The sequence below is a fragment of the Cyprinodon variegatus genome, unplaced genomic scaffold (assembly GCF_000732505.1).
Source record: "Cyprinodon variegatus isolate N-32 unplaced genomic scaffold, C_variegatus-1.0 Scaffold77, whole genome shotgun sequence".
Lineage (NCBI taxonomy): Eukaryota > Metazoa > Chordata > Actinopteri > Cyprinodontiformes > Cyprinodontidae > Cyprinodon > Cyprinodon variegatus.
The window spans coordinates 1,108,704-1,120,888 of record NW_015150530.1 but is presented as its reverse complement, the minus strand read 5'-3'; the positions used below and the strand labels follow the sequence as shown (position 1 = coordinate 1,120,888).

At 35.6% G+C, this 12,185-nt stretch overlaps 1 protein-coding gene across 1 annotated transcript; it reads left to right on the top strand.

Annotated features, from left to right (window-relative positions):
* The first annotated feature begins 905 nt into the window (after positions 1-905).
* Positions 906-11,857, top strand: LOC107083544 (B-cell receptor CD22-like). The gene is made up of 17 exons (XM_015372863.1): positions 906-1,041; positions 1,632-1,778; positions 1,880-2,275; positions 2,577-2,870; positions 3,019-3,264; positions 3,514-3,783; positions 3,860-4,138; positions 4,233-4,520; positions 6,120-6,389; positions 6,966-7,217; positions 7,354-7,432; positions 7,517-7,592; positions 9,692-9,840; positions 10,042-10,102; positions 10,664-10,755; positions 10,883-10,937; positions 11,064-11,857. Exons 2-17 carry the CDS (start codon positions 1,733-1,735, stop codon positions 11,289-11,291), a joined length of 3,081 nt encoding a protein of 1,026 aa, XP_015228349.1. The 5' UTR covers positions 906-1,041; positions 1,632-1,732; the 3' UTR covers positions 11,292-11,857.
* The last annotated feature ends 328 nt before the right edge of the window (positions 11,858-12,185 follow it).

Below are 12,185 nucleotides of genomic sequence, written 5' to 3'. Positions count from 1 at the left end.
AATGTAATTGTGTTCTTTCTAACACAGCGATGTTCTTAGGAAAATTCTGAAGTTTAGAAATATGTCCATCAGCAAAACATCAGTTGCAAACCTTAATAATGAGAAACATTGTTATACAACATCAGGATTAAGGTAACCAGAATTACTTGGCGCTGAAAAGTTATATTGCCACCTACAGTCAATACATTTGGACAGTTTTCAAAAAGCATTCCTTTTATAAATGACCATCTGGCTGGATGGAAGTCGCACAACCGTGTGACTCTGCCTCATGACCTACTGGATGGAGGTCATAAAAGTTTATGACCCTTCTGATTGAATCACAGGATAGAAATGTAGCATCTTCTTTCTTTCAATGTTTCATATGTCCACACAATAATTTTATAATTATCACTCTAACATTTCCCCTATGTGACCACTTCTACTATAACTTTGTTGCTTTAAACACCACAATTTCCCCATTGTGGGAGAATAAATAGATTTTCTATTCTATTCCATTCTATTTTACTCTGTGTCTCTACATTTTAACAACTAACAATGCATTAACTATTTAGGTTGCTTCCAACAATATACTTTCCTTATTAACAGATCCAATGGCAAAGAAAAAACATTTTCTTATTAATTCAATCAATCAATGCTGAATATTGCTAAAATGTAGAATATTATATATATATATATATATATATATATATATATATATATATATATATATGTGTGTTTATATGTTTTGTAAGATTCTTATATGTTTGTAGGTTTCTAAAAGCTTTTAGGCATGACTTCCTTCACAAACTCTGATTAACAGATCTTTGTATTAAACAAGCTGATAATGGAGGAAGTGGGAGGAAATGTAACCACATGCACAGAGTAAGCCCAAGAAAAAAAAGGTTGTTCACAACTGCGTCGAAGGGTTGTGTTCTCCTGCTTGTTTTGTTTTCATGCAAATTCCTTAAGAGTTCTGGTGAACTGTGAAGACTTCCTTTTTTAAAAAACGTTTTTTAACTGAAGACGGCTATTTTTCTAGCTGATGTTAGTGAACCAACTGAGGTAGGAACATTCGTATTTATCTTTTATAAATATTGTTTTATTTTGTTTCTTTTCAAATAAATTTAGACTAATCTTTGAGTGTAAAGAATAATGTCATCCAGTGGTACATGGCTGCAAACTATTTATGCAGAGGAAGCATTTTTAACCAATATTTCAGTTGATATTTGATGGATTAAGAAAGTATCAAAATTAATTTTTACATCAAGAAAAGCGAAAAAATCTTTTAAGTCGCTCTAACTCAATTCTGCAAATAGAAAATATGACATACGCTACTGTTCCGTTAGGGCTCCTTTGTGTAACTACAAGTTGACTTTTCCATGTTTGGTTTATGTACATTTATCAAATTATATGTAGGGAGGTGTGTTCACTGATATACACATGAAGTGTTTTGATTGTACTTTTAGTGTATGACTGGTAAAAAGCAGATATGTAAGCACAACAGCACCACGTCTTACAAAAAGATCCAATGCTTGACAAAATAATTAGAAATTGTGTAAAACTCCAATCGAATCTTTATAAACTGCTACATGGAGGTTAATGATTTTAAAATCTTTATCTGTCCTCCACCTAAAAATGCACCATTTTTCTAGAATGTTTCTAATTTCAAAATCCCAGCGACCTTGGACATAAGAAGGAAACAGACCTGCTGATCTAGAGGAGCAAAAAGGAAGTCCCTAAGCGAAGAAAGACAATGGACACTCTTTTAGTAAAGTTGGTTTTACTTTTGATCCTGATAAGTACGTACATTTCTTAAAAATTACACTGATAAATTGATGATATATTTTGCTTATGGAATAAAGTGTATAACTTTTTTCTATTTGTTTTCTCTCTACAATAGATTTTTATCACTGTGAAAAACATATTACCTTGGTAGAGAGGACTCTAACTGCTAAGGAGGGGTCCTGTATTGAAATGAAATGTAATCCAGGTAAAGAGTTTAACCAATATGACGCTGCCTACTGGTTTTGGATGAAGAATGCCAACTGGTCAGAAGAAATAAAAGACTTTGTTGGCACCATCGTTTCAAGCACAAATGAGTCACAACGGTCTGTCAGTGCAGAGTTTAAAAACAGAGTTAAGCATATCAGCTCACCAAAAAAAGATAAACTGGATTTAGAACAAGTGTACAGAATATTGATCTGTGACTTGAGGAAATCAGACAGTGGACTTTACCAGTGCAGATTTGTAGGAAACAAAAAATGGAAGACGGATCCATGGAATCTAACTGTTCAGGGTAAGTTTAAAGTACAGTTTGTACATAACTGTACAAAAATCCCTGCTAAATGTCCAGCGATTATATTTAGAATATTGGTTGCAAGCATCAAAGAATATTCTTTGGATTTTACAGATCATTTAGTAAAAAAATAAATAATCATACCTGAAGTTTTAAATCTGCTACTATAATGCCTCTAACAGAACCATATTACTTAATAACACCAACTCAGAGGTTTGCTTTGGTCATTAAATCAATAATATAAATATGACTAATATAACCTATTAACATTTTTTTATATATTTATATAATTATTTTTCAGAAAATGCATGCCCTATCACTTTTAGCCAACCACCAGCTGTAAAGGAGAATATCAGAGTAACCCTCACATGTTCAACATTAATTTCATGCGATTCTGATCTACAAATTGACCGACTGAACCAGCAGTTCTCAGAAGAAAGTCTGGGATCTCCAACCAAGAGAAACAATGAAAAAACCAAAAGCATCAGCCGGAGCTTGACTCCCAGCTGGAGGGATGATGGGAGTGAATTTTCATGTCAAACCCAAGAAAATATGGACGAGTATTTGATCCGGAAAATCAACTTGACTGTAGAATGTAAGACATGAAAGTTCATTATTGCTGTCTTTTTTCTGTTAAGTGTTACCTGAATAAAACAAAAACAAGAAAAGCATATGCAATATATGAGCTATAAACAATGCTGTGTGAACTGATTCCTTATCTTGTCCTGATTTGGTGGAAACAGATCCGCCTAAAGAAGTAAGAGCAATGAAAAGTCCTGGAAGTGTAAAGGAGGGAAACCCTGTAAGTCTCACATGCTCTGCTAAAGGGACAAATGTCACTTTCATCTGGTTTAAAAGTAACACAAAGATCAAGGATGGTCAACTTCAATTTTCATCAATCAAAGCTTCAGACAGTGGATCATATTACTGCAAAGCTAAGAACAAACATGGAACTGGAAATTCCAACACAATAAACATTGATGTATTATGTGAGTATTTTCTGATTATTTTATATTAATATGTTCGATTTTTTTATTTTTTTTTTTGTTCATAAAAGTAAACATATCTGAATTATGTATCGTAAACTTTACATTTTCGCTTATTTGGAGTTTCTCCTAAACATTTTACCATTTTATTAAAACTCTTAAGTTATGGTAAAGTTAATAATATCATATATGACGTTTTATTTAGAGAGTTACTGAAAAATAATAATAACAGACAGTCTCTTTTCTCCATAGATCCACCTGTAGTTGTCATTCAAATAAAAGGAGACCAACGACATCATATTAACATTAAAGAAGGAGACAGTATTACTCTTGTGTGCAATGTGAATAGAGCCAACCCAAAACCTGAAAGCTTTAAATGGATTAAAGTTGGGAATGATGTGTGGTACCAGAAGGAATATAATTTACTCCAAATCAAACCAGAGGACAGTGGTGTTTACCAATGTGAAGCTCAAAACACTGCTGGTTTAACAAAATCAAACCCTTTTAATCTTGAGGTTCAATGTGAGTTTTATTTGTTATTTTGTTTACATTATCATGTACTGTTAAACTCAAACTATTTGTCTTTTTTTCTTATTAGACAAGCCAAAAAGCCGGGTTTCTATCAGTGCTACTCATAACAAAGTGAAAGTTAACAGATTCCTTAAAATGACTTGTAACACTACGGCAAACCCAGAGCCCTGGTTCTCCTGGTACCGTTACAAACAGTCTGACTCCTCCAACTGGACACCACTGGGAAGCAAACCGTTTCTAACTTTCAATGGCATTCAGAGAACAGATGAAGGCTGTTACATATGCAATGCAAGTAACACCATTGGTCAGGGGAAAGTCAGTCAGCCTGAATGCATTCAAGTTATTTGTAAGTAGCTTGATTTATTGAAACTTATTACAACCCTGTACAAATGCTTTTTCAACAAAAGATGGATCTTTTTGATATGCTTTTTTCTCCACAGTTCCTCCCACCAATGTCAAACTGTCTTTGGTTTCTAAAGTTAGAGAAGGCCAGTCTGTAACAGTCAACTGTTCAGCTGAGAGCTCCCCTTTGTCAGGATTTGAGTTGAAAAGATCCTCAGCCCCCGATCTTCCGCCCTCAGAAATGTTTTCTTCTCAGGCTGCTATGGGACAAAATGTTTTCACCCACACTTTTAATGCAACATACGCCCACGCAGGGTTTTACACCTGCATCGCATCAAACAGCGAAGGAACAAACAGCAGCTATCAGAGGAAACTGGAGGTTGAATGTGAGTCATCTGCTGATGCACACTATTCACACATCAAAGCCTAAAGTTTGCATTTGAAATTTGTATAGATGTTTTTTCTTTTTAAAAATGTATGAAAAGGGGAATTTTATTGTATTTTATTACCTTTTTTAGAATCAAATTAATTATATAGAGAACTTATAATGAAAACAAGAGCAGACAACTTTGAAACAAAAACTAGATGAGGTGCATATTTATTTAACACTTATATAAGACCACCAAATCCAAAATAACCATGTTTACGCTAGCAAGTACAAAAAAAAGGTTTTAAAGAGCTGAGGGAAAAGCTGATAATGATACCAAAACATATTAGGACAAAAAGACTGCTTCACTCCAGAGGTTCGGTCGCCCTGCACAAACAGAGTAACCTTGTTTAGTACCTGGAGGACTGTGAGAAGTTATAAATCAGGAAAAAAAAAAAAAAAACTGCCACTGGTAAAATGGTTTGCCCAACACAGAGGGGCATTATCATCAGAGCAAGCTTCAGCAACTTACACTGATCTGAAGGCTGGCAGTTACTCTGTCGGTAATGAAGATGTTCTCATCCTCTATAGAAAGAAACACCACTTTGAGACATATGGAAAGGAAGCTACTCTAGTTTTATGAAGAGCAACAGAATTTAGTTGTAACTCATCAAACTAAAGGCACTTATTGTAAAAGAGATGAAACATTTAAAAAAAGAAGAACCTGCCCAAAAGAATAACGCTTTTTTATTTTTATTTTTTATTATAACTGAAGATGCATCAGGACCATTGTTGGGACTAAAGTGATATTAAGTAACTTATTACTGTATCTATGTTGGTTTCGAAGTAACTAGCACTATAAATAAGTTAGTAAAGATTAATAACGCATTATTCATTACTACGCTTTAAACAGATTCGTTATCCATTACTTCACTTGTATATTCAAGGACTACAGATTCCTGCCACATGTCAGCAACATCAGCTTTCCTTGAATAGGATAGTGCAGAGCCACTGATTTAGCGACAGCCTTTCTACAGTAAAGCGCAAACTTAATGTGTGTCTTGCTCATTATGTGTGGGAATAAAGATTTTATAATCGTTGGTTAAAAGGTAGAATTGAATTTAATCAACACAAGTTGATAATTATTTTACCTGCATGGTTTACATTTTACATGCAAACAACATGGGATCATTCACTCATGCTGGGGTTTGTTTATTCTGGAATAGTGTATCCCCCGTATGTATATATATATTTTTTTTATTGTCAAAAAACATGTTTAGCTTCATGTCTGTTTTACAGGCGGTTGAAAGCTGTCAATGTGCCAAAATATAAACACAGGAAACCAGATCTACTCAATTATATTGAAATTAACTCGGCAAACCCCACACATCAAAAAAATGCAGAACAGTTTTTAATATTTTTTAATTAATTCCTTTTTAACAAACACCTTCTATTCCATAATTGAATCTCCAGTTGTATTCAATACTTTTCTACCCTAGATTGGTACCTGCTTGTAAAGCCTAGATGTATTTCTTTGCAGGAAAAAGTTGGTGACCCACCTAACTATTTCATTTGAAACTTAACTACTACTATAAACCTGTTTCTGACCAAAATTTAGATTCTCCCAAAAATGTGAAAGTAGAAGCAAAGCCTGGTCTAGAGGTGAAAGAAAATGAGATGTTCTCATTGAAATGCACCGCCCAGTCCAATCCGCCGGCACATCTGTTCAAGTGGATAACAAAGAGTAAAGATGGAAAGGAAACCGCTGTGAGCACTAACAGTACCTATACTATAAAATCCTCCAGGCCCTCAGATAGTGGGCTGTACAGATGTGAAGTCCGAAATGTGATTGGAAGAAGTGAAACAGAAGTCGAGATCAAAATCAAATGTGAGTATAAACACAGCAGTGTGTATTATAAGTATAAAATGTATAGTTTTCTGTCATGACTCAGAACAGAAACAGAAACTAGTATTCAGGCAAGGAAGGCGAATTGGCTAACTAAACAAAGCTAGTGAGCTGCCAACAAGATGCAGCGGGGGCGCCGCCCAGAGTATCCCAGATGTTGCTGCCCTAGAGAACATGCAGGAGTCTGAGGACAGGTCAGGCAAACAGATCAGAACAGGAACAGGCAGACTCAGTGGTTGAGAGGCAGAACAGGTCAGGATCGGGCAATCAGAAACACAAAGGTACTCTAAAAAAAAGTCTTACCTCCAGCTAGAGAGAACAAGATAATTTGGCTCTGATGACTGCTTACAAGCACCTTAAATAGAAGGGGTAGCAGGTGGATCAGATTAGCAGTGATGAGAAACCAGGCACAGTAGACAGGTGAATGGAATGAGTAATTAAGCCAGTCATCAGTGCCCAGATCATGACAGTTTCTCCTTCGTTTTAACCTGCTTAACCCTTATTTGATTATTTTCTTCAATCAAAAAGTAATGATGTCTTTATTAAACAATGCTACAGATGCACCAAAGCAGACGACAATCATTAAAGGAGAAGAGCAACACCTCCAGACGGGAGGACGTTTTGTAATGCTGAGCTGCAGCAGTCACTGTTATCCTTCAGCTGAATATATCTGGTACAATGCGACAGATAACAAAAAGCTTTCTCACAAGCAGAACTTAACAGTGTACTCCCAACAAGCAGGGGACTATTACTGCATTGCACACAACGAAATGGGTCAGTTCAAGTCAGACTCAGTCAGGCTGTTTGATGGTAAGTACAACTTAGGCGAAAGAAGCACTTCTACTGTTTGATTATGGCTTTAAAACAGCAAATACTTTTATTTAAACTGGCAGCTATATTAAACAAATTTAACTGAATACTAACACTGTCTCTCTATCAACCACAGGCACATTTAGGATGATAATGAAGGGTTTAGGATGGCTTATCTTGATTTTGCTCATCATAGGCCTACTTTTCTTATACAGGTAAATATCATAACGTTTTTATTAAAAGACAAAAATTCCAGTGTACAAATGTAATTAGAATGTATGCCCATAACTTTTTTTTAGACACAAGATGAAAAAAGCTAATCAACAAAGTACAAGACACACAAAAACCTGCTGTAGTTCTCTGCTGATACCTCAGGTAAGCCAGCTGAACAATTCTAATAAAATGGAAACAACTCCACTCTCTGCTTAAGAATTATAGAGAAATTATCTGAAAAACTCAGACATCCCAAGTCTCCCAGAAGTTCCGGGAGTCTCCCTGATATAGATAGTTGTTCACGGATGCCCGGGAGTCTGATTAATTATCTCAGATTGTGTTTTTTAATGCGAGTGAGAGCGTGCAGGCAGTACAATAATAAATGCATCATGTGCGGATAAGAACTACTTCGATTGCGCAGACAACAAGAGAGCACGGGGTGTGGGGAGGAAGTTACTTGTGAAACCTGAGCAGTGATCTGTCCAAAGCGATGCTGTTCAACGAGCGTTCCAGGTGACTGGTTGATCAGAGAGCTGATTGGATCAGCCCGATAAGTTTCGCCTTGCTTTCTAGCAGTCACCTAGATACCACTCAAAACTGTGCATCCTGTGAAATGGCAGAGGTTGAATCCTCGAGTAAAAAATAAAAATATAGGACTAATTTTAAAGTATATCCACGTCTAGTGAAGGGAAGGAACAGTGGCGGATCTAGACCAAATGTACCAGGGGGCCAGGAGGGGGCCAGCGTGTTTTCATGAAGGCAGAGAAAAGCATGAAATAAATAATCAGGGCAAGGGATTCAAATATACATTATTAAGAGAGCTGCATGAAGTGAAATTTCTTTTCAAAAATTCTATTCTATTTCTTATGAGGTCAATATACATTTATAACTCAGGAATTTTACATATTTTTGACTTAATTTAAGTTAAAACTACTGTTTTTTTTTTTTATAAAAATTTGAATTAGAACTCAAGAAAAACTGTTAAAATCATCTGTAAAAATTAGAGGATTTTTTTTTATTTGTTGTGAAAAAAAAACATTTAGCAGATGAAAACTGGGATCCTATCTCAGTACCACTGAAGCTATCACCTTATTGTTTTTGAATAATTAGTAAAACAGAATTTGTAAAGAAAAAGAATGAAGTAGTTCCAAAGGACCCATCAGTAGCCATGTCTGTTCCAGCGCAGATCATCATTAGAATTTCTGGCCCCCGTTGGCCCCTGTCTTGAACCGGCCCTGGTGAGGAATGATGACAAAGTGGCGAGGTGCACTGTATGCTGAAGTCTCATGAGAAATGGGGGGTGTTATAAAATATTTACCAAACATTTAAATGCATATAAATCTCTACAGTAACCTGTGTCAAAATGTAATAATAAACAGATTAATCAATTCAATGTCTTCCATCTGCAGAACTACATCTTCAGAATTTTAGAGATATCTCAGGCTAACCACTGAATTAAAACAAACAGGATTGTCAGTTTCCTGTTAAATTATAATTTATTTGACTCAAGGGTACGGTATATGTATTAATTCGACTATAGGTGATATATTTACCTTTCATATTATAAAAGGATATTTTCCAGTGTCCAGTGGTCCAGTACATCTGATGCTATAAATACTTTTTTTATTGAGAATAAAAAGCTGCCCAAACTATTCTGGACCTCTATGAGAAAGCAATTACTGCTAAAACCAGGTTGGGCACCCTTGGCAGCAAAAACTCCCATCAAGCTTTTCAATTAGTTATGTTTTTTTTTGTAATTCACAGAGTTGTTTTATTTTTATTTTATTTATTTTTTTACTTACCAGCTAACACAACGGTTTGTATTTTAACATCAACACATTACACCAATTCTTGAGTCTCTGCACTGCCTCTGTGTTCGGTTTAGAATTATTTTAAGATTTTATTGTTTGTGTTTAGAGATTTGATTGGGATGGCTCCTCAATACATTACCAACCTCCTCCACATTTCAAATAATAGGGTTAGATTAGGTTAGGTTTAAAACCAGAATAGGACAGAGCCTTTTCTGTAGTTGGCCCCTGACTTTGGAATACTTTGCGCCTCCATATACAAACAGCCTTCACAGTGGAGTGTTTTAAGTCTCATCTTAAGACCGCTTTAACTCTTTGGCTTTTAACACTGCATAATTGTGGGGTCCTCTGTGTCCTTTTCATTTATTTAGTTTAAACTCACCGCTATAGGCAGATGCATACATTAGCTTTCAGACATAAACAAGGTGAAAACACCAACAACTTGTTTTTCAGGGCTTCTGCACCTGTTGGAGAAGAGCTGAAAGGGGGAATGCAAGAAATGAGAATATATTTAGAGACACTTCTAGAAGCAGAGACGACCTTCTGCCGGAGCAGCAGGGCCGTCGAAAGGCTCAGCCTCAGGAGCCTCGCCCAGACGTCACGTAAGTGAGCGGCCTCACACTGTCTCCATTCAGAACAAGAGACATTCTGTTACACAGAGAGCAATGGCTGGTTTTGCTCTTTGAAGAAAGAAACTGTTTAAGATCTCACAGATACACATGGGACAAAAAAAAAAAAAAAATATTCAAATAACAATGAGCTAAAATATGTTTCTATGTTTTTATTTTATTCCTGTTCTTTAGGTCTACATCCCACCATGTGAACACTGTTTATTCTACAGTCAATCTGCCATTTGAAAATAAAGTGAGTAAAGTTAATCTAACAAAGAATAAAAAAATTGAAAAAAATAAAATAAAATGACAGCAAGGAAGTTGTATTTTTAAATATGCATGCCAGTGCCACATTTTTAAAGCAGAAATCAGATTGATGTATTTTTCTTTTAGCATAGACTTTAAGAAATAGACTTACATCAGAAACATCTAAGGAATCATGTAATCTTAAAGGAAAAATATGTTTGCAGTAATTGTAAACGAGCTGCACTAAAATACACTACAGATTTCTATAGCTGACATATCTGCTGTTAGTTTATTTATGCTTATTAGGCCTTTTTTATTTTAGTTTTAGTCTTGGCCTAAATGAAGAAACCTAGTAGATCTGAATAACAGTCTAGCTACTTCCTGTGTGCTGCCTGAAGCTGTGTACTCTCTGTGTGTCTAATAAAGGGATGTTTCTAATTACTGTAATAACTCAGTGTGCAAAACACAGAATAATGAATCAGCTAACTGACCCCTTTTTTATTTCATGAATAAACTCATTCAGTTTTCAATGCACGTTTACTATAGTCCTCTGTCTGCATCTGTTTAGGCTACATCTGCACAAAGACCAGGAAAAGCACAACAAAAATGCATGGAGGACGATTCTCTGAACTATGCCTCTCTGCCCTTTAAAGATAAGGAGTGAGAGAAACGTTTTCATTTTTGCATCTTTTGAAAGTGCAGACATCAATTATATATAATTATATTATGTTTTTATATAAATATATATAAATTCTAATAATGTTATTTTTTTTGTTTTTTTTTCCAGGAAAGTCGGAGTAGAGGCTATATATTCACAAGTGTGTAAGCCAATACGCAAACAGGTCAGTGGCATACTCAATCACAACAATGCAGAGCTCATATTTGTAAAAAAAAAAAAAAAAAAAAAAGCCTGTCATAGCCAAATCAGGTTTGGTTATAAAAAAAATTCTCCAATTTCCTTCCTAAAGGAAGCGCAGGAACATTTTCTGGATTATGAGAACATCAACCCGTTTTCACCTACCAGAAAGCCATGCTTTTCTGATGATGATTCAGAGACCAGTGATGAAGAAGAGGTCAGCTATTCTCAGGTAACTATTGCTGCAAAGCCTTCCCATCAGACAGAGACATCCGACTCCAGCACATCCGACTCCAGCACGTCTGACGAGGAGACTCAGTACTCTGACATCATACTCTGATTCTAAACAACCTTTGAGATCCTCATGGAGGTTGTTAGCCATCATTTCCTGAAAAGATATGCTTTTCTAATTTGTGTAACAGTGTATTGAAAAGAGGAGAGGATCAGTCACTCTTAATCAACAACCTTTACAGTGTTATGAAACAGCTTTCAAACAAATTCTTTCTGTTCTTGCATTTTTTGTTTTACAATAAAAAAAACTAAAACTGAATTTAAGAAAATGCCCACAGCAGTATTTTTAAATCATGATGAAAAAGCTTTTCCAACCAACTTTGTCCTACGTGAATAGAGAAACTCTCCCTTACATCTATTCATCTGGAAATAGTTATAAAACCATATGGGACTCCAGCAAACTATAGTAAAAACCACTATCAAGCATGGTTGTGAATTGCCAGTAGTGACCAAATCACCTAAATTACTTTAGGAGAACTTAAAATTAAAAATAACAACCAGATACTTGCATTCAAACATGTTGTTGGTTGTGATGTGGAGGAATGGGCTCTATGCACAACCTCCCTACTTCCTGAACATAAGGCAGCTCTTTTGTTTCCTGTCATTTTCTCCCGAATGAACTGATTAATCCAGGTGTGTCTCGCCATGGTTACTGAGGTTAAGCACACCTGGATAATCACTTCATTAGAGAAGTAGAAAAAGACAGCAAGCAAAAGAGGTGCCTTAAGTTCAAGAAATAGTGGAGTTGTGCATAGAGCCCATTGCTGTAACTTAGACATATATAGATTGTGTTCTCTATCCAAAAGATACAGCAAGAAGCTGTCTGCTTAGGAAGGTTTCGCAGAAGGCAATAGATCCAAAGCACCAGATATTCCACCTCTGATTTGCTCAGAAAAGGAGAAATGGATTTTTAGGAGTGACCTAATCAAAGTCTGGATTTAAG

Excerpts from the sequence above, each read along its gene's own strand:
- LOC107083544 (XM_015372863.1), top strand. The coding sequence starts at position 1,733 with ATGGACACTCTTTTAGTAAAGTTGGTTTTACTTTTGATCCTGATAA. Across the intron at positions 2,276-2,576 it reads ATGGAATCTAACTGTTCAGG|AAAATGCATGCCCTATCACT; the intron begins GTAAGTTTAAAG and ends ATTATTTTTCAG. Across the intron at positions 10,756-10,882 it reads CTGCCCTTTAAAGATAAGGA|GAAAGTCGGAGTAGAGGCTA; the intron begins GTGAGAGAAACG and ends TTTTTTTTCCAG.